This window comes from Rhincodon typus, chromosome 16 (assembly GCF_021869965.1).
Source record: "Rhincodon typus isolate 14 chromosome 16, sRhiTyp1.1, whole genome shotgun sequence".
Lineage (NCBI taxonomy): Eukaryota > Metazoa > Chordata > Chondrichthyes > Orectolobiformes > Rhincodontidae > Rhincodon > Rhincodon typus.
The window spans coordinates 30,706,687-30,731,282 of record NC_063347.1 but is presented as its reverse complement, the minus strand read 5'-3'; the positions used below and the strand labels follow the sequence as shown (position 1 = coordinate 30,731,282).

The 24,596-nt window shown below is 39.1% G+C and overlaps 1 protein-coding gene across 1 annotated transcript in view; it reads right to left on the bottom strand.

Annotated features, from left to right (window-relative positions):
* Positions 1–24,596, bottom strand: part of pxk (PX domain containing serine/threonine kinase) — a 66,883-nt gene that overhangs the window by 37,622 nt on the left and 4,665 nt on the right. The window contains exons 2-9 of the mRNA XM_048606147.1: positions 21,563–21,613; positions 11,385–11,571; positions 10,154–10,231; positions 8,146–8,219; positions 3,858–3,932; positions 2,025–2,129; positions 980–1,081; positions 676–837 (exon numbers count right to left, since the gene is read on the bottom strand). Coding sequence (XP_048462104.1) covers positions 676–837; positions 980–1,081; positions 2,025–2,129; positions 3,858–3,932; positions 8,146–8,219; positions 10,154–10,231; positions 11,385–11,571; positions 21,563–21,613 — 834 coding nt within the window. The remainder of the gene's footprint in view (positions 1–675; positions 838–979; positions 1,082–2,024; positions 2,130–3,857; positions 3,933–8,145; positions 8,220–10,153; positions 10,232–11,384; positions 11,572–21,562; positions 21,614–24,596) is intronic.

Genomic DNA, 24,596 nt, shown 5'->3' with positions numbered 1-24,596 from the left:
CTTCAAACTGAATAGTAAAACAACAAAAATCATTTGCAATGGATATTCAGTGTGACAAATTGAGAAATGCAAAATTCTACCTTGACAAGAATTCAAAAAGTGTGGTAACAAATCAATCGTCTATTACACCACACCAGGTTTTCATTTTCATTAATGAAATGACGTGGTGAACATGAATTTTACTTAATGACATATGGAGGGAACAGAAACTATCCTAATCAGTCTCAAATAGTTAAAACTAGTCTTGTAGTTATTGAGAGCTTGGGTTGTAAATATATATGCGCAAAAAAAAAGAGGATCCAGTCTTTTTAGCAAAAGCAATAAAATTGTATTTTTAGATTTACCCTATTATTATGAACAATTTTAAATTTAGTCCAATTTCTATTCCGCAAAACAATAACTGTTTCATAGTCAACATAGTGATCCCAATCTTAACTGGGTTCAAACTCATCTGCCATGACTGAATCAAATGATGGTGATAAAGGGATTTTATCCCCATCGAGGAAAAGCTAAGGCTAATTGCTCTGTATAAATTGCTTTCTTTAGATAATCTAGCAGCACTACGTATATCATCGTATCATTTCAACTGCAAGGAAACAAATATAATATAAACCAATAGTGTGATATGAAAACAAGTGAAAGATAACAGTCTTAAAAGAATGAAACATTATTTACATTGATTTTCCTGGACTGTGTATAGTAAGCTCTATAGTAGCTGGGCAATCCTAGTAACGAGTTTTCTAAATCCAGTAATTTACATGTCTCTCCATCAAGCATCACGTTCGAAGGATGAAGATGTCCATATGGAATTCTTTTCTCATGAAGAAACTTCAACACCTGGAATTAAAATCAAATTAATCACCGAGCAAATAGAACCAAAACAAATCACAAAAGTCAAGAAGAATTCTCTTTAAATGAATATTAAATGGAGTTAATAAGTAACAATTTGATAGAAAGAACAACAGCAAAGTCAATTTACCTCAAGTATTTGTCTCCCAAAAGTTTTTATTTGTTGAAGATCAAGCCCCTGGATTTTCTTAGGGCTGCAGTATTTCTTCACAAAAGGATCTTTTGGTTTAGCCTTTGCAAAATAAACAAAATAATCGCAAAATTACTGCTCATTGTTATTGGTGCTTAAATATCATATTTTAGAATATTCCGTACGTGAACCAAATAACTGATAGATTATTGATGTGTGACTGGCAGCATTCTTAACAAGACAGCAACTGACCGACTGATCTGCCACAAACGGCCAAACAGTTAGTACTTGGTATTCTTTATAACCTAGCATGATAGAAGATATAAAACTAACCATATTTTATATTCACAATTACTTAAAATCCTATAGATATTTTTACCTAAATAAATGAATAAAAATAGTATTTATGTATTTTGCCGTTATGTGTTTCAGAAGATTCAATTGTCTTATTTGAACAATATGGAAATAACCAACTGCTATAAATCAACCAGCAACATCTGGAAAACTGCAGGACTTTTACTAATCTGACCCAATCCCCAGTTCACACTTTTGCCAGTTGACAATGCATGCATAGTATTCATAATAGAATCCAAATCAGCTACAATATGGAAATGTTAATCTGACAGCCCCACAATTTGCCCTCACCTTGAACAGCTATTTATTTAGATAATTCTTTTTACACTAAATTTTCAGCAACTCATTTCTTATTTCCAAAAATGTCCTGATCAACCTTCCAGTACAACCTGAAGATGGCTCTCCAGAGAGCAAGTGGACTGTATTTTTAATTCCATATACAGTTCTGGAATGAAAGTTCCAGGTCCACAGCAGGTCAGTTACTGATTAGCCTTGCTCTGAGCAAAAGACTTAAAACTTAAACTTGATTAGAGTTTTCTGGAGAAACGAAATTGTGCCACTGTTCTACAAAATTTGCTACTGTTATTCTTTGTCGGTGTAGAAAAGTCAAAATTCAAATCCTGTTTAAAAATGCTGCCAGGACAGATTATTGAAATTGGAAAACAGTAATATGCTATTTAATGAAGCATACCTTGCAGATATAATCTCTTAGCGTTCCTTTTTCATTATACATTCGGATTACAAGTGCTGAAGAATCACTCGCTGTGGCAAAGGTTACAGGATAGATATACGGATGCTAGAGGTTAAAATAAAACATCTCTTTTTCACAACAGAAATCAACTCATGCTGGAAGTTTATGAACAGATTTACATTAATAAAAATGTACACTAATGACCCCTTCTCCCAGTGGCTTAAAGATCAAGTCAAAGCGCTGAACCACAGACCAAATATCCGATCCAACCCCTGACTATTGATACAGTCTAGCCTAGCTAGCACAATGCCAGAAAAGTAGTGGGATCAGGGCAAAGAATTGGGAGGACAGGAGACACAAGAATGTTGTGTTTGAGAGGGGGTGCGAATCCATCAGAGTTTCCAACTGATTGAGCAAAGTGGGAAGCATATGTGTATGGATGTCAGATAGAATGGGCATTCACTTTCATGTCACAAGATTAAATATTTCACCACTGAAGAGAATAAACCAATTGCTGCATAACTGAAGACATGCATATATTTGACAGTATTATTCTAACACCGGCTGGATCGGCAGCTTTATGTTATAAGCACGTAATGAGACAATAATGTTGCGTTCTGGTTAGGGATCAGTAGCTTTTGTATTGATTTAAAACTAGACAAAATGTAAGACCAAGGGCATTTCTTAAGAGAATAAAACCACAAGATTCCACACTTTTGAACAAACAAATTCTACAAGTCAGAACAGCAATACAATGTCTTATTTTATCTCATGTACAACACATCTTATTTCTACCACCCAGCAGTAACACCTGGTAAATGTGAGTAATATACTGTGATCAAACACCCTACAGTGTGCATCAAATGGCAAATGCAATCAAGACAGATTCCCACGGATTTCTCAGCAACTCCCTCCAGGCACTAATGATATGGTAGGTCATGACCTGTTATTAAAATTCACAAGAGATTACAAAATTTCACTTTTGCAGGCTGCCCTTGAAACGCCCTTGCCAGAGCTGTTCTGTCATGGACTATTTCAACAACTGGTACTGTTGCGGTCGATCATCCACCTGTCCCAAGTTCACGTTCCCTTGACTATGAAAGTGCACATCTACACAAGCACAACTCCAGCTTTTCACCAACAATGAGCTTCATCAAATTATAAACAAAAACAGAAATTGCTGGAAAACTCAGCGGGTCTGACAGCATCAGTGGAGAGAAATCACAGGTAACATTTCGGGTTGAGTGAACCACCTTCTTTTCAGGTTATACACATCCCTGAGTTTTCTCTGAACAATAATATTGCTCAGTGTTTGAAGCTACAACTGCTGTGGCTTTTCAACTCCTTCAGCTGCACCTAAATACCGATGTTCGTAAGCTTCTTCAAAGCCCCTCACATGTTCTTCACTCACACAATCAGCAACATTCCCATTTTCTGATCTCTTCAGCACTTCTGAGACTCAACTATGCAGAAATAATCAACTGCTTGACTTCTTCCCTGCAAAATAGCATTCTGAGCAGGTAATGTGCCTGCTTCTGTCCAACTAAACTATGTCTTTGCAACTCCTTTTCAGTGAATCCTGACCTTGCCTCAGTAACCTATCAAAAACCTTGTAATCATCCCTCTCTATTGCAGGGTAGAAGTGAATGTTATTACTCTTGAAACTCAGTGCTTCGTAAACATTATTCACACATATGCATTATTCCCCATGCGTAGATTTCATCACAAGTTCAACCGTGGTTATACAATCACAAAGTAACTGCAAATGTTAAGCATAAATCAAAATTTTGCAGCCTTTGTTTCACACTGAATTCATTCTGATTGATTACTTACAGACCAAGAAGGTAAAAGTTTCATTGCTGATTGAAGATCTTTATCAGACAGAAACATATCTGGACCAAAGTCAGCCTACAAACAGATCACAAGACATATAAAAGGGGAGGCTATACAAATGGCACATTGGTACAAACATGTGAATTCAAATGAGTGGGCCTTGAGCCCCTCGAGCATGTTTTACCATGGCTGATTTAGTTGCATCCTCAAATCTGCATTCCTGCCTACCTAATGACCTTTCACACCCTTAATTAACAAGAATATATCTACCTCCGCCATAAAATTATTGAAGGACTTTGCTTTCACTATCTTTTCAGGAACAGAGTTCCAAAGTCTCCTGACTCCAAAAAACATTCATCTCATCTCGGTTTTAAATGCGCAACACGAGATTCTCAAAGTGACCCTTCATTCTAGATTCTCCCATAAGAGGGAACACCATTTCCACATCTACCCTGGCAAAGCCCCTTAGGATCTTAAATTATATCAAGTCATCCCTTACTCTTCTAATTCCAGTAAAAGCAAGCCTGTCCAAGCAGCTCTCATAAGAGAATGCTCTCATTCCAGGTACTAGTCTGGCAAACCTTCTGAAAACTGCCTCCAATGCATTTACATGCATCCTTAAATAAGGTGACCAATGCCTTGCACAGTAATCCAGCTGTGGTCCCACCCATGCCCTGGATAACTGAAGTATAATCTCCCTACTTTTGTATTCCTTTGTGATAAACTGTAACATACCATTAGCTTTTTTTTTTAAAAAAATTACTTGCTGTACTACATACTAACCTTTTGCAACTAATGCACAAGGACACCCAGACTCCCCTGCACCTCAGACCTTTACAATCTCTTACTATTGTATAATGCTTTAATATTCTTCCTACTAAAATGGACAATTTCACGTTTCACACATTTAACTCCATTTGCCAAATCTTTGCCCACTCACTCAACATAACTATATCTTTTTGTAGCTTCCTTACATCCTCTTCACAACTTATTTTCCTATTTATCTTTGGGTCGTCAGCAAGTTTGGCCTTCCATCCCCTCGTCCAAGTCATTTATACAAATTAACTAGCTGAGCAGCAATTCCTGTGACACACCACTCCTAACATGTTCCCAACCTGAAAAAGACGCATTTGTGCATCCTCTTGGCTTCCAGATCGTCAGCCAATCTTCTGTCCATGCCAATATGCTACACCCCTACACTACTAGTTTTTATTTTCTGCAATAACGTTTGATGTGGCAGCATGCCAACTGTCTTTTGGGAATCTAAGTACACAACATCACCAGTTCCCCTTTAGTCACATGTTACCTCCTCAAAAAGAACATCAATAGTTTGGTTAAACAAGTTCCCTTTCACAAAACCATATTAACTCTGCCTGATTATCCTGAACACATCCAATTGCCCTGCTATAACTGCTGTAATAATAGCTTCCAACTTTTTCCATATGACAAATGTTAAGCTAACTGGCCTGTATTTTCTGGTTTTCTTTCTAGTCCGTTTTTGAATAGTTACATTTGCTATCTGCCAATCTAATGGAAGGGGAGTTTTCTTTTCCTTTATTCATTCACAGGATAAGGGTGTCACTGGCTAGGCAGCATTTATTGCCCATCCCTAATTGCCCAGAGGGCAGATAAGAGTTAACCATAATCCTGTGGGTCTGGAGTCACATGTAGGCCAGACCAGATAAGGATGGCAGTTTCCTTCCCTAAAGGACATTAGTGAAGCAGATGGGTTTTTCCGACAATCAACAAATGGATTCACAGTCATCATTAAACTCTTAACTCCAGATTTTTAAAAAAATTTTAAATTCTACAATCTACTGTGGCAGGATTTGAATGCAGGTCCGAAGACCATTACCTGGGTCTCTGATTTAATAGTCCGGCGTTAACAGCACCAGGCCATCGCCTCCCCAAACTTTAACTCAAGGGACTTAAGAAAATTAAAACCAATGCATCATCTATCTCACTGGCCACCTTGTTTCAAAACAAACCTTAGGACAGTGGTTTTCAACAACAAGGTGAGACATGTGCCACAAAAATGTTCAGGAAACTGCACTATTCGCCTGAATGTTGAGGCCACGTCCATGTTTCCGCTTTCCTCTGGAGCTTCGGTGTCTATTACTGAAGGCAGCGTCACCTGACACTAGGTGCCCCTATCAACTGTGCATTCACAAACCTCCAGAGCCATGCATATGTAGACTTCCAATGCCATGGATGCATTATGGAAAAAAATGGGTGCACTGTGGAATCAGTGTGCCTTGATACTGAAAAGGTTGATAACCACTGGCTCTAGGATTAAACAAAAACAGAAATTGCTGGAGAAACTCAGTTGGTCTGGCAGCATCTGAGACTCTTCATCAGACTTGAACTGTTAACTCTGCTTTCTCCTCACAGATGCTGTCAGACCTGCTGACTTTCTTCAGCAATTTCTGTTCAGATCACCAGCATCCCACAGTTCTTTGTTTTATTGCCCGAGGATGAATTTCATTAGGACGCGGTCACCTGTCAAACTGCAGTTCCAACAATTTACTCAGTAGGACTTCTCTGGAAATTGAGATTTTCCCGAGTTTCCCTTTCTCTTCCATGTCCTGATTTATCACCACTTTTGCAATGCTGCTTTTATAATCTGCGAAGACTAATGCAAAATCCCTATCCTGTCTCACTTTCAATAAGATCAAAACTCACTTTGTTAATTCATTTCCTCTTCAAGTATTTACTCTAATTAGCTATTTTATACTTTTGGCTAGTTTTCTCTTGTACATTGATTTTTCTCTCAATGTTTTGATGATTCTTTGCATTTTTTTAATATTCTGTCCAATCTTTTGACTTGACATCTATCTTGGCATCAGGTTGGCTTCAGAAACTATCTTGAAAATATTCTAGGTGACCTTTGCTCATTGCCATGCTGCTCAATGCTTCTTCCTTTATGCTCCACTTAACCGTCCGTTTATTGTTGGGGAGGCCATCCCACAAATGACTTCTTGCCTTTATAATTTCTCATTTCTACCCAAACAGTTTTGACATCTAGCTTACTTGGATTAGATGATCCCTATCAATTGTGCCAATATCATCATTCAATAAAACAGCCACCCCTCCATATTTTACTAGATTCCTGTCATTTCTAAATCTTCTGCAACCTTTAAGGTTCAGGTGCCAATCCATGTCATCCTGTAGCCATGTCTCCATCATGGCTACCAGTTCAGATCTATTTGCACTGTCACTTTGGCTGTTTTGTTTTGAACGTTCTTGGATTGAGATATATAGCCTTAAATTTTATTCTTTTCCTAAATTCTAGTCTTATTTGTTGTTTGACTCTAAAGATTTGTGTTCTCTAGCCATGCTTTCAACCCTCTAATCTGATTTGCCCTATGTCAATTTGCACATAGCTCACCTAATAATGCAGACATTGCAACTTTTGAGGATATTTATTAGTTTGGCTCTTGCTCATCAGACTGACTATGGTGAATTCTTCTCTCTCCTACCGGTTGGTGCCACTGTCCAAAACCAAGACCACAACGACAAGATCCTCCACCTCCTAATGCAAGTTCCTCTCTAGCTGCAAGCAGATGTACCAAACCTTGGCACCAAGCATGCAATACAGTTGTCTGGAATCATGCTTCTTGCTGCAGAAAACAGTTTCGCTTCCATCACTATACTCTTCCCTCCTATCACTTCTTCGTCCCCGCTCCAGTTATAAAAGTTTAAATACGAACATGAGTAAACTATACTGAAGTGAAAATTACCACATAAAAGTCAATCCATTGAGCAGAATTAGTATTTCAAGATTAATATACTGAAACAGAAAGTCATATGTAGGGATACACCTCAATTGTTAACTTTTGCATTATAAACTCTCATGTATAGATTTACATTAGAAATTGACAATGCCAAGTTGTTACGCTGCAGTTCAACTTTCCAAAATGAATTCCCATTATTGCTTAGGAAATTTTAAAGACAACCAAAGATTGCCAATAATAGCAAAATGTCTGAGCACTTTTAATACCATTATATACCAATTTTTAACCTGACAACAGAAAGTTAAGCTCAGTCAGTACAATTTTTTCATTGTTGGCCCTGTCTATTTGATCAGGGAGAATTTATATGAGAAGTAAAAAAGTGAAAAAGCCAGGCAGCATCAATCTACAACTAGCATAGCTGTCATTTCACACAGAGGGGGAGTTTGGCTCAAACTCCGTGATTTCACCATTATGTTCAAGAATCCAAAGGTTACAGGAAAGTGAAATTTGTAAAATTACAAGTTCAGGATTTTAGTCATTTAAATCACACTTACCCAACTTAATACTTGCCGTTCTTTGGGTCGATCCTTACTTTTTATTAAAAAGTGCCGTTTTCTTAATCTCCAACCTTGGAAAAATAAGAAAACACTCTAAGCAATCAATACATGCATAAATAATCTATAATTTTTTAATCAATGTTAATGAAAACATTGCTGTAATTATCTTGTCACAACAAAGTACAATACAAACTTTTTAAACTGCAGTGTCTGACAGTATTACATTCCAAACCTTTCTCCAGTACTTCAGTAGTTTCCATCATTACATTCCAAAACATGAATTCTCTCCAATCTCAGCAGACACAAAAAATGAGGTACAGCTAAAAAGAACATTCAAATTCAAACCAAGAATTCTTTATTAAATATGAAGTTTGAAGCAGATGAACTACTACATGCTCTTTAATATATCACAAAGGGATTACCTGCAAAATCTGGTTTCAAAATCCAGTATAAGTGCATATATGTTCACGCAATACTTGGTCAGCACCATTGTAGTTTCATACCACAGGTCATAACAAAGGATGCCAGTGAATATAAAACAAAATATTTCTGCTAAACCAAGACAATTTTTGCAATTCTATTCAAGTAGTCATTTTTTATAATAATTGATATGAAAGTTAATTATGAAATCAATAAACAAAACCTATCAATCTTACAATAATTCTTAGACTACACCATTCATCATTAGCTGCGGCAGGAATTCAAATACTTTAAACCTTAACATTAATCATTTTCTTACATTGCTCATGCGCTAAGAATTAATTTATAACACACATCTCTTGGACCTAGCAAAATGAGAGCAAGCATGAACTTAGGGTACAAATTAGATAATGCAGAAAGATTTGCAGAGTATAGGCAATGGACCAGGCTTAAGAGGCGAAGTCACAGAACAAAAAGAACTTAAATAAATAATATTAAATTGAGAGTGGAGCACAAATTATGCCAAAAGCATAGTGTGGACTTTAGTCAAATCTAAAATTTGTAGAAGTCCAAACATTTGCATAGTGTTTGTGAACAGAATTCCATGTCTTTTTCAGATGATCTCTCTTTTGTCCTTCTTTACTTTTTCACTGTCATTTGTTGCCTATCCCCATTTGCTCTTAAATTGAGTGGTTCTTAAGTTTGCCAGACTGGACAAGGATAGCAGATCTACTTCCCTAAAGACATTAGTGAATTACGTGGGTTTTTATATAAATCAATGATTGCTGCCATGGTCACCATCACCAATACTTGCTATATATTCCAGGTTTACTAATAGAGTTTAAATTCCACCAAGTGCCATGGTAAAATTTGAAGCCATATCCCAGAGCATTAGCTTTGGAATACTAGTCCAGTAACATTAACCATCTCACCCATTTTGTAGTGAAAAGCATACAATAATCCATTCACCTCAATTTAAATTTAACATAACATCATTATCTGTATCTTGGATATTTTTTAAAACCCTAAAATCTGATTGGATTCCATTGGTTTTGAAGGAATACACTTTTCAAAGAATACTCGAGCTGGATACAAGTTTTGGCTTTGATGAATAACCAGAATAGAACTAAGTTGATAAGAAATGTTACAAAACTGATATAAAACTTGAAATTAACATTCAATTTATATAAACGAATATGACGAGAACAAATATGGAAGATTTAAAAAAAATGTGGAATGTTTATCATCACCAGGGCTCATCTTGCTTAATAATCAGATAAAGTTTTTTTTTGCCAACTGTTAAGGTCCATTTGAAACAAATTGAGGAAGCCACAACCCACAACTATAATTAAGGAACTACCTCCAACTCAATACTAGCCAGAGACGCTGCAAGTTTAAAAACAAAGTCATTGCAACTAGAGTAAAGAATAATCACCAGAAGAACACAGAGATGCTTACACCTAATCTGCAAACCTTTCTGTATGTAAGCAAGAATGTTTTCCAAACCTTAACTATGAAACATCTTTCCTCAATAAGCACAATAGTTCCCAAAAAAAAATACACAGACTACACTGTGTTTACTTACCTATTTCCTTCAGTGGTTCTACCACCTCCCAGTTAGGTTCAGAACGGAAGAACATGGATACCTGCTGTAAGGCAATTTCTGTGTTGCAATGTAAAAAGAGGGAAAAAAGGATTGTAAACCATTCCATATATACATGTTAAATTCAGAACAATGACAAATAAGAAATTAGTATTAAACTGATAAAGTAACAAAAATAACTTTAAAAATAGTTTCCAGCGCTTACTTTATCATACCAGATAGAAATATGGAACATGCAGTAACTAACAATTTTGACTCAACGGTTTGTATAGACACATAATGAGTTTGCAAATCTTGTTTGGATCATTGATTCAGCTGCAGGAATTTGCAATGCTTTTCCCTTTTCAGTTTATTCCACTCAACTGTAAACATAAGTTGCTCAACAATGAAAGATAATTTTGACTAAATCAATGGAAAGAATTTATCTAACTATTATATTGCTCTTAGACGGAGTACACTTAAAATAAAATTTGATTCTTTATGTGAAGAGAGCAAGCTAATCCCAGCTAAGGTAGCTTGGAAGCAAGGGGCTACAACCGGCCACAGGTTCCCATACAAGGAACAATGAAAAGTCACCTCAAAAGATCCTGAGCTTCTAATGGCCATCTAGAAATCTATTAGTGGAATAGGAGTCAATGATATGAAAGCATTGCCCAAGACTCAGCAGTGATTGCTCCACAATCAATGTCCAAGTTCAAGCACAAAAAATACACTTGCGCAAACCACTCAACGAATGTTACCATTTGCAAACCAAACCAAAGCCCAGAGTGATCCATTCATTTAACTAATGAAAGTTATCAAGACAATAACTCTTAATTTCATTTAAAGTTTAAGAACTAAAAAAGTTGAACTGTTACTACTTTCAACTTAACTTTAAATAACTAAGGCATTTGTAAAGGCATTGAATTAAAAACATAATGATGTTTTGAGAGCTTTGCATTGAAACAGAAAAGGAGGAGTTGGGCCATTCAGTCCTTTGAGCCTGTTCCATCTTTCAATCATGGTTGATCAGCCAATTCGATTCCCTGCTTCTGCTTCCGCAGCATATCCATTGATCCTTTTGCCCTAAGAACTATCCTGTTGCTGCAGAAAGGAATCAATTCAAGTATCTATAATTATGTACTATTTCATTGAAGATGTAATTTTCAGTAATTCAACTTAAAATTAAATCAAATGTTAGTAAAGCAAACAAATCCATTTTTGTAGTACTGACCAGTGTAGTTAGAGGAGTAGTTGGTGGGATCAAGAAATTTTTTAACCAGTTCACAGTTTGACAGCATATGCTGTGTTGTGATGAAATTCAGGTAATTCTGAAGTCCTTCTTGTCTTTCTGCTATGAACTCAGGATCCATATTTCCAATGAGCTTTTTGGGAGGTAGAGGTAGGCTCAGGCCCGAGATCTGTAATAAACTCAAATTTAGTGTAACTGTTAAGAACATTGATTACTTGACTACGTTATTTTACATTTACGATTTAACAAATTTGTATTACACTGTAGTAGAATGTAATTGTGTATAATAGTGCATAGTGGCCATAGAAGACAGAGTAGCAATGGAAGGGTGCTTTTCAGAATGGAGATCAGTAACTAGTGGTGTTCCGCAGGGATCAGTGCTGGGACCTTTGTGGTTTGCTTTTTATATAAACATATAAATGATCTGGAGGAAAATGTAGGTGGTCTAATTTGTAAGTTTACGGATGACACCAAAATTGGCCAAGTTACAGATAGTAAAGAGGATTGTCAAAGTATACAGAGGGATACAGATAGATTGCAGATTTGGGCACAGAAATGGCAGATGGAGTTTAATCCAGACAAATGAGAGATAATGCATTTTGGAAGATCAAATTCAGGTGCGAATTATACACTAAATGGTAGAACCCTAATGAGCATTGACATACAGAGAGATCTGGGCGCACAGAGTGTCAATACTGATGCATAAGGCCAAGGCAGCATACAGAATGCTTACCTTCATTGGCCAGGGCATCAAATGTACAAGTTGGCAAGTTATGTCACAGCTGAATGAAACTTTGGATGGGCCACATTTGGAATATTGCATGCAGTTCTGGTCGCCACACCACTAGAAGGACATGGATGCTTTGGAGAGGGGGCAGAGAAAGTTTACCAGGATGTTGCCTGATCTGGAGGGTTTTAGTTATGAGGAGAGGTTGGATAATCTCGGATTGTGTTCACTGGAAGGATGAAGGCCGAGAGGCGATCTGATAGAGGTTGACAAAATTATGAGAGGCACAGATAGGATGGATCGTCAGAGGCTTTTGCCCAAGACGGAAAAGTCAACTACCAAACGGCACAGGATCAAGGCAAGAGTAGGAAAGTTTAGGGGAGATGTGTGAAGAAGATTTTCACACAGAGGGTGGTGAGTGCCTGTAACACACTGCCAGTGGAGGTAGTGGAAGGAGGCACGTTAGCAACGTTTAAGACGTACCTTGATAGGCGCACGAACGGGAAGCAAACAGGAGGGATGGAAATCGTGTATGAGCTATAAGCAGCAGGTCTAAATAAGGATTAGGAATCAGCACATGCTTGGTGGGCCAAAAGGCCTGTTCCTGTGCTGTACTAGATTATATAATTTTTAAATATTCAAAAGCAATTAATCTATGATAAAATAAGATTAAAGTTATAGCCCTCATAATATTCTATATACTGGACATTTTTAAGATATGAAATTAGTGCAAAACTTACGACATTTTGGAATTCCATCTAACAAACTTTATAATGACTCATTTTTGATATTTTATTCCCTTAACCTTTACATTAAAGATTTGCTCACAGAAATGCTTTATCTTAGTAAGTCAGATATTTTTCAAATTTCACAAAACTGGTCTGTTCCTGAAGTACATTAAAAATAGAGGGAAAAAAAAATAAATGAGATACCTGTAAACTAGCATTCAGGACATCAAAGTCACTGTATCTTCTAATAATCTGAAAATAAAAAAACCTCTATCGTAAATCATTACTGTGGCCTTTATATTCTGTAATTACACTGCATAGATATTTCTCGTCTTAGTCAAGACAAAATAATGTTAGGTCCAATAAGTGAGCAATTTTTTGATTTTTAAATAAACCTTCAATGAACTTTAATAGTAAGCTACCATTCTATGGATGATATTCCTGGGGCGAAAATGCCACCAATACAATATCTACACAGGAAAAGGTGATACAGTGATGGGCATATGGAACTTTCAAGTCGACAGGACGAAATTTCTCTCCACTCAGTGGACCTGCCAGCACAAAATTGTGCTCAATTTTGCACTATTTGCCAATTTCATTCAGATAGTACAGGTTGACTAGTGTTGTAAATTGAAAAATAACACACTGGCAGAGCAAATGGCGTTCATGGAGGGGAGGCATATTTTTATGAGCTGTGTTTAGTGCTGAAACTGAATGCCTTAAATGGAAATTGTACCATTCTCAGCATTGCTATCCTTGATCTTGCTCAGCACAGAAACAAAACATACTAATTAACAGTACCAGTATTAATTTAAATATAAATATATATATTTAATCAAACAATGACAACAGTATTGAATTCTGATCAAGAATATCATGCAAAGATTGTGCACTGCATATGTATTTTCTTTGAATTTCTGATACATTAGTGTAAGGTTTATAGATTCAGCAGGGTAAGGTTTATAATTGGGGGAAGGGTAATCACAATTCTGTTAGGCAAGAACTGGGTAACATAAATTGGGAACTGATGCTCTCAGGGAACAGCATTATTGAAATGTGGAGATTGTTTAAGGAATGCATACTGTGCGCACTCGATATGTTTGTCCCTAGCAGGCAGGGAAGATGCGGTCGAGTGAGGGAGCCTTGGTTCTCAAGAGAGTTTGAACGAATGGTTAAGAGGAAGAAGGATGCTTATGTAAAGGTTTAGGAAACAAGGAACGGGAAAGGCTCTAGAAGGATACAAGTTATCCAGGAAGGAGCTGAAGAAAGGGCTGAGGAGAGCTATAAGGGGGCATGAGAAAACCTTGGCAGATAGGATCAAGGAAAACTCCAAAGCTTTTTACATGTACGTGAGGAATAAGAGAATTACCAGAGAAAGGGTAGGTCCGATCAAGGATTGTAAAGGGAATTTGTGCATGGAGCCTAAAGAGATGGGAGAGGTCCTTAATGAATACTTTTCTTTGGTATTCACAACTGAGAGGGACCTAGTTGTAGAGGAGGACAGCGTGAAACAGGCTGGTAGGCTAGACGAGGTCGATGTTAGTAAGGAAGATGTGCTAGGAATTTTGAGGAACTTGAAGATAGACAAGTCCCCGGGCTTGATGGGATTTATCCAAGGGTTCTATGGGAAGCGAGGGATGAGATCGCAGGGCCTCACTGTCCACGGGTATAGTGCCGGAAGATTGGAGAGAGGCAAACATGATTCCCTCGTTCAAAAAACGGAATAGGGATAACCCCGGAAATTACAGGCCAGTTAGTCTTATGTCAGTGGTGGGCAAATTATTGGAAAGGGCTCCGAGAGATAGGATTTATGATCACTTGGAAAGGCACAGTTTGATTTGTGATAGTCAGCATGGATTTGAGAGGGGTAGGTCATGCCTCACAAGCCTTATTGAATTCTTTGAAGAGGTGGCCAAACACGTGGATGAAGGTAGAGCAGTGGATGTGGTATACACGGATTTAAGTAAGGCGTTTGATAAGGTTCCCCATGGTAGGCTCATGCAGAAGGTAAGGAGGCATGGGATTGGGGGAAATGTGGCAGATTGGATTCAGAATTGGCTGAGCCTTAGAAGACAAAGGGTGGTAGTGGATGGAAAATATTCACATGGTGCTCAGTTACGAGTCATGTACCACAAGGATCTGTCCTGGGTCCTCTTCTATTTGTGATTTTTGTAAACGATTTGGATGAAGGAGTGGAAGGGTGGATTAGCAAGTTCGCGGACGATACGAAGGTGGGTCACGTTGTGGACACTGCGGAGGGCTGTTCTAGGTTACGAAGAAACATTGATAGGATGCAGAGCTGGGCTGAGAAGTGGCAGATGGAGTTTAACCCTGAAAAGTGTTAGGTGATTCATTTTGGTAGGACAAACTTGAAAGCAGAATACAGGGTTAATGGAGAGATTCTTGGCAGTGTGGAGGAGCAGAGGGATCTTGGGGTTCATGTTCACAGTTCCCTGAAAGCTGCCGCCCAGGTGGATAGAATTGTTGAGAAGACGTATAGTGTGTTAGCTTTCATTAATAGAGGGATTGAGTTCAAGAGCCGTGAAGTTACGCTCTAGCTATACAAAAGCCTGGTTTGGCCACATCTGGAGTATTGTGTCCAGCTCTGGTTGCCTCAATACAGGAAAGATGTGGAAGCATTGGAAAAGGTGCAGAGGAGATTTACCAGGATGTTGCCTGGAATGGAGGGAAGGTCTTACGAGGAAAGGTTGAGAGAGCTAGGGCTTTTCTCTTTAGAATGACGAAGGATGAGAGGTGACTTGACAGAGGCGTACAAAATGATCAGAGGTATAGATAGAGTAGACAGCCAGAGACTTTTTCCGAGGGTGGAGGTAGCTATTACGAGGGTTCATAGTTTTAAAGTGAGTGGAGATAGATATAGGGGAGACGTCAGAGGTAGGTTCTTTACTCGGAGAGTGGTCGGGGCGTGGAATGCATTGCCGGAGAGGGTAGTGGAGTTGGCCTCATTAGGGGCATTTAAGCAGCTATTAGATAGGCATATGGATGATAGTATAAGGTAGGGATGGAGGTTACATAGACCTTAGGTTTAGGGTAAAAGTTTGGCACAACATCGTGGGCCAAAGGGCCTGTACTGTACTGTTCTATGTTCTATGAGCAATGTACGTTCTTACAGAGACCAGGCAAATTGCATAACTAGGGTTATAGATAGGACTGTAAACTAAACAGGTTGGCAGTGGGGGAGACAGTGGTTGGGTTCAGTTGCATAGAAGATTATGGAAATAGTTAAGGGGGGGGGGGGAGGTGCACTCAGCACGAGTTATTAAAGTCGTGAGAACAAGTAATAGGACAGAGAGTATGGAAAAGGTCAGCAGATAAGGAAACAACTATGAGAAGGGAGCAGTGGGGAATCAATATAAGCCCGAGTACTTAAAAGCACACAGTATACAAAACAAGGTAATGAGCTTTTAGTGCAGATAGAAATGAGCAGATATGATGTTGTGGGTGTCACTGATGTGGTTACAAGGAGATCAGGGCTAGGAACTAAATATCCAAGGATACACATCCTACCAAAAGGACAGGCAGATGGGCAGAGTGGGTGGGGTTACTTTGTCTGTAAGAAGTGAAATTAAATCAATAGCAAGAAGTGATATGGAGTCGGAAGGTGTAAAATCTGTAAGGGTAGAGTTGAGGAAGCGCAAAAGAAAAAAGATCCGGAAGGGAGTTGCGTACAGGCCTTCTAGCAGTAGTCAGGACGTGGGACGAAAATAAATCAAGAGATAGAAAATGCATGCAAGAAAGGCACTCTTACAATAATCATGAAGAACTTCAATATGCAGGTGGCTGGGAAAATCAGATTGGTACTGGATCTCAAGAAAAGGAATTCATAGAATGTCTACGAGATACTTTTTGGAGCAGCTTGGGAGAGCCTACTAGGGAACAGGCAATTCTGGAACTGGTGATGTGTAATGAGGCAGAATTGATTAGGGAGCTTAAGGTGAAGAAACCCCTACAAGAGAGTGACCATAATACAACAGAATTCACCCTGCAGTTTGAGAGTGAGAAGCTTTAATCAGATGTAACTGTATTATGATTGAGTAAAGGTAACTACAAAGACATTAAGGAGGAGCTGGCCAGAGTTATTGGAAAGGGAGTTCAGCAGCAATGGCAGCAGTTTCTGGGAGCAATTCAGGAGGCACAACAGAACTTCATCAACAGGAAGAAGAAACATAATGAGAGGACAAGGTAACAATGGTTGACAAGGGAAGTCAGGGACAACATAAAAGCAGAAGGAAAAGCATGCAATGTGGTGAAGATTAATGAGAAGCCAGAGGATTGGGAAGCTTTTAAAACCAGCAGAGGAGAATTACAAAAGCAGTGGGGACTGGGGAGGTGGGGGGTGGGGGGGATGATGAAATATGAGAGTAAGCTAGCTGGTAACAGAAAAGAAGATTGCAAGAGTGTTTTTAAGATATATAAAACAGAGGCAATGGTGGACATAATACTGCTGGAAAATAAGGCTACAGAAATATAAATGGGGAACAAAGAAATGGCGGAGGAACTGAACAAGTACTTGCATCAGTTTTCATTGTGGAAGACTCCAGCAGGATACTTCGAGAGAGCCAGGGGATAGGAGTGAGTGTAATGGCCAACAATAACGAGAAGGTGCTAGGGAAGCTGAACAGTTTGAAGCTGGATAAATCACTAGGACAAGATGGACTACATCCCTGAGTTCTGAAGAAGATAACTGAGGAGATTGTAGAGTCTTTGGTAGTGAATTTTCAGGAATAACTGGAGTCAGAAACAGTCCCAGAGTCCTGGAAAATGGAAAGGGCAGGAGGCAGCAGACAGGAAAGTATAAGCCAATTAGCCTGACCACGGTCGTTGGTAAGAATTGAGAGGCCATTGTAAAGAATGTGATTGTAGAATACTAAGTGCATGGTGAAACAGGGCTAAGTCAGCACAGCTTCGTCAAGGGGAGACCATGCCCAACAAATACATTAGGATTCTTTGAGGAAGTAATGAGCAAGTTAGAATAAGGAGAGCCAGTGGACGTGATCTATTTGGATTTCCAGAAGGCCTTTGACAAGGTGCCACGCAGGAGGCTACTAATAAGACCCATGGTGTTAGGGGCAAGTCACTGGCTTGGATAGAGGATTGACTGACTGGCAGAAAGCAGAGAGTGGAGCTTCACAGGGGTCACTTTTGAAACCACAACTATTCATGTTGTACATTAACAATCTGGATGAAGGGGCTGAGGGCATTGTTACTAAGTTTACACATGACATAAAGACAGGTAGAGGGGCAGATACTGTTGAGGAAGTGGGGAGATTGCAGAAGGACTTGCACAGACTAAGAGAATGGATGAAGAAATAGCAGATGGAATACAAAGTGGAAAAGTGAAGGTTATGCACTTAGGTAGGAAGAATAGCAGCATAGACTATTTTAGAAACAGGGAAAAGCTTCAGAAGTCTGAAGCATAAAGGGACTTAGGAGCCCTAGTTCAAGATTTTCTTAATGTTTACACACAGGTTCAGTTGGCAGTTAGGAAGGCAAATGCAACATTAGCATTCGTTTACAGACGGCTAGAATACAAGAGCAGAGATGTACTCCTAAGGCCTTACAAGGCTCTGGTCAGATCACATTTGGAATATTGAGAGCTGTTTTGGGCCCAGTAAGGAAGGATGTTCTGGAGTTGGAGTGGGCCCAGAGGTTTACAATAATGATGATTCCAAAGATGAAGGGCTGGTCATATGAGGAGTAGTTGAGGAACATGGATCTGTACTCAATGGAGTTAGGGCAGGGTCTCATTGAAACCCACAGAATACTAAGAGATCACGGAGTGCTTTTAAAACAGAGATAGATAGGTCCTTGGTTAGTAAGGGGATTAAGGGTTACAGGGAAGAAGGCAGGACAATGGGGTTGAGAAACTTATCAGCCCTGATTGATGGAGGAGCAGATTTGTTGGTTGAATGGCCCAATTCTGCTCCTATATCTTATGGCCTTATGTTCCAAACTTTAAACATCCCATTAGAGTAAAGGTTTTCATAATGTTAATTAAAATTTCCCTTACCCAACGGTAGACTATAAGTCCAAGTGCTGCCACAAAGTACAATCACCACAAGAACTGTTTACAGTTCAAGACGGAAGCTGACAACTTTCTCAAAGGCAATTAGGTGTGTACAATAAACTGAGGCTTGTCCGCATTGTAGACTGGTTAGTAAGGTTAGATCCAATGGAATCCAAGGGGAGCTAGCCAAGTGGATACAAAATTGGCTTGAGGGTAGGAGACAGAGGGTGGTGGTAGTGGGGGGTTGTTTTTCAGACTGAAGGCTTATGGCCACTGGTGTGCTGCAAGGATCGGTGCTGGGTCCACTGCTTTTTATCATTTACATAAATGATTTGGATGTGAATATAGGAGGCATGGTTAGTAACTTTACAGATGACACCAAAATTGGTGGCACATTAGACAGTGAAGAAGGTTACCTCAGAGTACAATGCTACCTCGATCAGATGGGCAAATGGGTCAAGGAGTGGCAGACGGAGTTTAATTTAGATAAACGTGAGATGTTGCATTTTGGTAAAGCAAACCAGGGCAGGGCTGATATACTTAATGGTAGAGCCCTGGGGAGTGCGCCCAAACAAAGAGACCTAGGGATGCAGGTGCTTAGTTCCTTGAAAGTGATGTCAGAGAGAGACAGGACAGTGAATAAAGCATTTGGGATGCTTGCCCTCGTTGGACAGAACACTGAGTTTGGGAGTTTGGATGTCATGTTGCAGCTGTCGAGGACATTGGTGAGGTCACTTTTGGAATACTGTGTTCACTTCTGGTCTCCCTGTTATATTGCCGAGACTGGAGGGTTTTAGCTATAGCGAGAGGATGAATAGGCTGGCGCCTTTTTCACTGGAACATCAGAGACTGAGGGGGACCTTACAAAGGTTTATAAAATCATGAGAGGCGTAGATAGGGTGAATAGCCAAGATCTTTTTCCCAGGGTAGGGCAGCCCAAAACTAGAGTGCATAGATTTAAGGTGTGAGAGGATTGATTTAAAAAGGGACGTGTGGGGTAACTTTCTCCTGTAGAGGGTAGTGTGTATATGGAACGAGCTGCCAGAGGAAGTGGTGGAGGCAGGTACAACTACAACATTTAAAAGGAATCTGGATGGTTACACGAATAGGAAGCGTTTAGAGACATATGGGCCAAATGCTGGCAAACAGGACTAGATCAGATTGGGATGTCTGGTCGGCATGGACAAATCAGACCGAAGAGTCTACTTCTCTACTATACAACTCTGATTCTAAAAGCACCCTACAATTAAATCAAAAGAAATCCAAACTTATTTATCGACTTCCCTTTGTTAAGGGATTTTCAGAGTAGAAAGGTACGCATGAAAATGGTTAAAATGATATTAGACCAAGCCAATTATTCTTTAATCAACCTTTTTCGGGGGCTGAAAGCTATATTAATAGCACAAAGGAAGGAAAAAGGCACGGCCTTATATAGCAACATCTAATGAACATGGGATGCCCCAAACGCTTTCATAGCCAATTGAAGTCTAGTTATTGCACTCAATATGTTCTTTAAAAAAAGAACGAAAGAAAGTAATGACATAACGATTAGACAACTGGATTTTTGAGACACACTGACGGAGGGATAAATATCAGGCAGAACATGAGGGATAACTTCCCTCTCCTCCATTGATCTATAGTTACAGCTATAGCTTCTTTTACATTCACCTGAAGACAAAGAGGCCTGACAGCATATCATTTCCTCAGTACTGCATTGAAGTGTCTGCCCAGGTTTTGAACTCAGGTTTCTAATTCATAAACTTCTGCGGCATTGATACAGCCGCAATGAATTTTTTTGCCATTGTGGTTTGATGCAACTAAATAGCTTCTACTTCAGAGGGCATTTAAGAGACAATGTTGTTACAGGTCTGGGGTCAGATAACCCAGACCAAATAAGGATGGCAGATTTCTGCCCCTAAAGGAGGATGGCAAACCAGGTAAGTTTTTATGACAATGCAGTAGCTTCACTATCATTGTTAAGGCTAATCTGAATTCAGATTGATTGAATTTAAATTCTCCCAGCTACCACTGAAGAATTTAAACTCCTTTTTCAGAGTTAGCTGAGGCCTCTGGAATACTAGAACATTGATATGACCGTTTTACTACAGAAACACACCTCATGGATATTTATAAAGCACCTTTAGACTAAAACAAATTCACCAAGTACCTCATACAGACAATGGGAAATAGACAGGAAAAATTAAAACCCGCACAAAAAGAAAGCTTCATACGCAACATTTTTGCAGAAAAATGATTCACACAGAATATCCAAATGATTTAACTTAACTCCAGAAATAAAGTGACCTTACAATTCAAAAATGACAATATTATTTACTCATTGCTACTACATCTCTCATAACCCAAGTAGAGATTTGCTTGACTAAGGGAAAATAAATCAATTCAAAACATAGCTGAATTTCAATAGCTATTGCATAACAAAACCATTGCTTCTTTACTGGATTAATTCACTTGTCCTCTTGTTGCCAAGTATACATGTACAAAATTATCGACTCAGTACTTGTATTTATCCATTAAGGCGGGCATAAAGAACAATTATTGTTTTTGGGCAACTGCTCTTTACTAGGAGATAGATGATCATTGGCTGCCTTCTACGCGTTATACACAGTTAACTGATAACAATGTAATAGGGTGAAAGAATTACATTGAAATTAAATACCTGCCAACTGTTTTCTGCTGAAACTCCACGTTGTACACGAATAATATATTCCTACAAAAGTAAACGACACATGCAAATTAGAGCAAGGCAGGAACATAATGTCTCATTCTTTTAAAATACAATACAATGGGCTGAAAATGTGAGCATACAGCAATTATTTTGGTTTCAGAAATCAGAATTGCAGTTGAGCGCAGTAGATTGCTTTAAACTGGCCTTGTGGATAAAGGCAAGCCCTGCTGTAATGTCGAAGTTTAAAAGTTCAAATTCTAGTCTTTTAATTTACAGTCATTCAATCATACAGCATGGAAATAGACCCTTCGGTCCCACTCATCTGCAACACCCAGACATCCCAATCTGACCTAGTCCCATTTGCTAGCATTTGGCCCAAAATGTCTCTAAACCCTTCCTATTCATATACCCATCCAGATGCCTTTCAAATGTCATAATTGTACCCGCCCTCCATCACTTCCGCTGGCAGCTCCTTCCACACATGCATCATCCTCTGCGTGAAAAAGTTACCTGTTAGGTCCCTTTCAAATCCTTCCCCTTTCACCTTAAACCTTTGCCCTCTAGCTTTGGACTCCCCTCCCTAGAAAAAAAAAAGATCTTGGCTAATCACCCTATCCATATTTTGTAAACCTGTATAAAGGTCACCCCCTCAGTCTCCAAGGCTCCAGGGAAAAAAAGACCCAGCCTATTCAGCTTCTGCCTATTAATCAAACACTCCAGTCCTGGCAACATCCTTGTAAATCTTTTCTGCACCCTCACAAGCTTAACAAACATTCTTCCTAGTCTTGGATCACAGCATGTATCCAAGCAGTTCTTTTTAGATTCAGTTAAATATAGTTTTGAGAAGATTTGACAATAGCAATTTGCTTAAATTTTAATGTTTATTAAGTAATAATAATGATTATAGTGGTAATAATAAATGGAAAAGAGAAAAAGCAACAAGTCTCATGCCCTTCTGCCTGTCAGGGACCCCTCAATCAATGTCTAATCTGGAGGTTTAGTTTTGTTCCTGGCACAGTTCACGATTCTGACCCGAGGTGAAGTTCAGTGACTTAAAACAAAATTCACTCTCTCTCATACAGTGTAACAAACAGCCAGCACAGGGAACAGCAGATACAGAAGACAAAACCTCTGGCTGACACAGAAAACACAGCTACAGAAAAACAAGCTGCAGGTGTCGTCTTTGGCTCGTGAAGGAATATTCACAGGACTCATTGAAGATCCTGCAGCTTATCGAGTATCATCATTAACGTTCCCAGGCTGTTTTCCCATCCTATACAATTCATTTTCTCATCCAGCTGTCAAACATCATCATTACCTTTTCACCCTTCGGCCCATCCTATATAATCCAACCCGATGATATTTGACAGCACATGTTACAATTGCAAATGCAGAAACAAATCAGTAATAGCCACATGAGAACGTATAAAAGAGTATGTGACCTACACATATTAAAACTACAAATTAAAAACTACAAATTAAAAATTAAAACTACAATGAAAATAATCATCATCGATGCAAGTAATATAACAATAGGGTGCACCATCAAATTAATGACCGCAGTGGTCTTTTTCGTAAGGTGAGGTACAACAGCTGCCAACTGATGAATCATCCACAGCAGCATCCATCCATTCACAACTTGCATGGTTCTGTGAAGGAATCATATTTTATCAGTTTACAATCTGACAACTCACTCTCTTTTTGTTAATTTCCTTCTGCCTGTACACTCTGGTGCTTCCTGCCTCATTATCACACACTTTTCACCCTGTACAAAGGTCGTCTGACATTGTAGGTTTATTGGCAGGAGGTAACTGGCCACCCCCTTCAAACATTCTATTCATGGGTGTCCCGCCTTTCAGAGGCCGATTGTTCAGATTAAACAATGCCTGTGGCAGCACTTCGAGCCACCCATGTAATGTATAATTAGGGGTCAATAATTTAATTTGGTGTTTTAATAACCCATTCATTCGTTCTACAAGGCCAGCTGCTCAAGGGTAGTAGGGAATGTGAAATATCCCATGTATCCATAATTCGCCACCAAAACTGTCTTGAATCAAAGAGTGCATCCAAGCAGTTCTTTACGGATTCAGTCAAATGTAGTTAAAAGAAGGATCGACAATAACAACTTGCTTCTACAGACCTAAATCCAGAGTGTGCCACATTCCATCCTGGAATACGGAAGATCTCAAGATCTCTAGAGCAACTGGCTGCTCTTCCCTTCTCTTACACGTTTTCCCGAATCCCACCCCCATCACCAAAACTGTCTTGGATCACAGTGTGTATCCAGGCAGTTCTTTTGGATTCGGTTAAATATAATTAAGAGAAGACTCGACAACAGCAATTTGCTTAAATATTAATGTTTATTAAGTAATAATAATGATTATAGTGGTACTAATAAATGGAAAAGAGAAAAAGCAACAAGTCTCATGCCCTTCTGCCCATCAGGGACCCCTCAGTCGATGTCCAGACTGGAGGCTTAGATTCATCCCTGGCACCATTCACGATTCCAATCCAAGGCCAAGTCCAGTGGCTTGGAACAGAACTCTCTCTCTCCTATACAGAGTAACAAACAGCCAGCACAGGGAACAGTAGATCCAGAAGACAAAACTGCTGGCTGGTACAGAAAACACAGCTACAGAAAAACAAGCTGCAGGTGTCGTCTTTGGCTCGTAATAGTATATTCACAGGACTCATTGAAGCTTATTGGGTATCATTGTTAACTTTCCCAGGCTGTTTTCCAATCCTATACAATTCATTTTCTCATACAGCTGTTGAATACCATCATTACCCTTTTGCCCTTCAGCCCATCCTATACATTCCTATAGAATGGATATTCCAGGATTTTTTACAGTGCTCTAAAAGTGGCCTCACCAATGTCCTGTACAGCCACAACATGACATCCCAACTCCTATACTCAATCAGAGATAGTAGGAACTGCAGATGCTGGAGAATCCGAGACAACAAGGTGCAGGGCTGGATGAACACAGCAGGCATGATGCTGCTTGGCCTGCTGTGTTCATCCAGC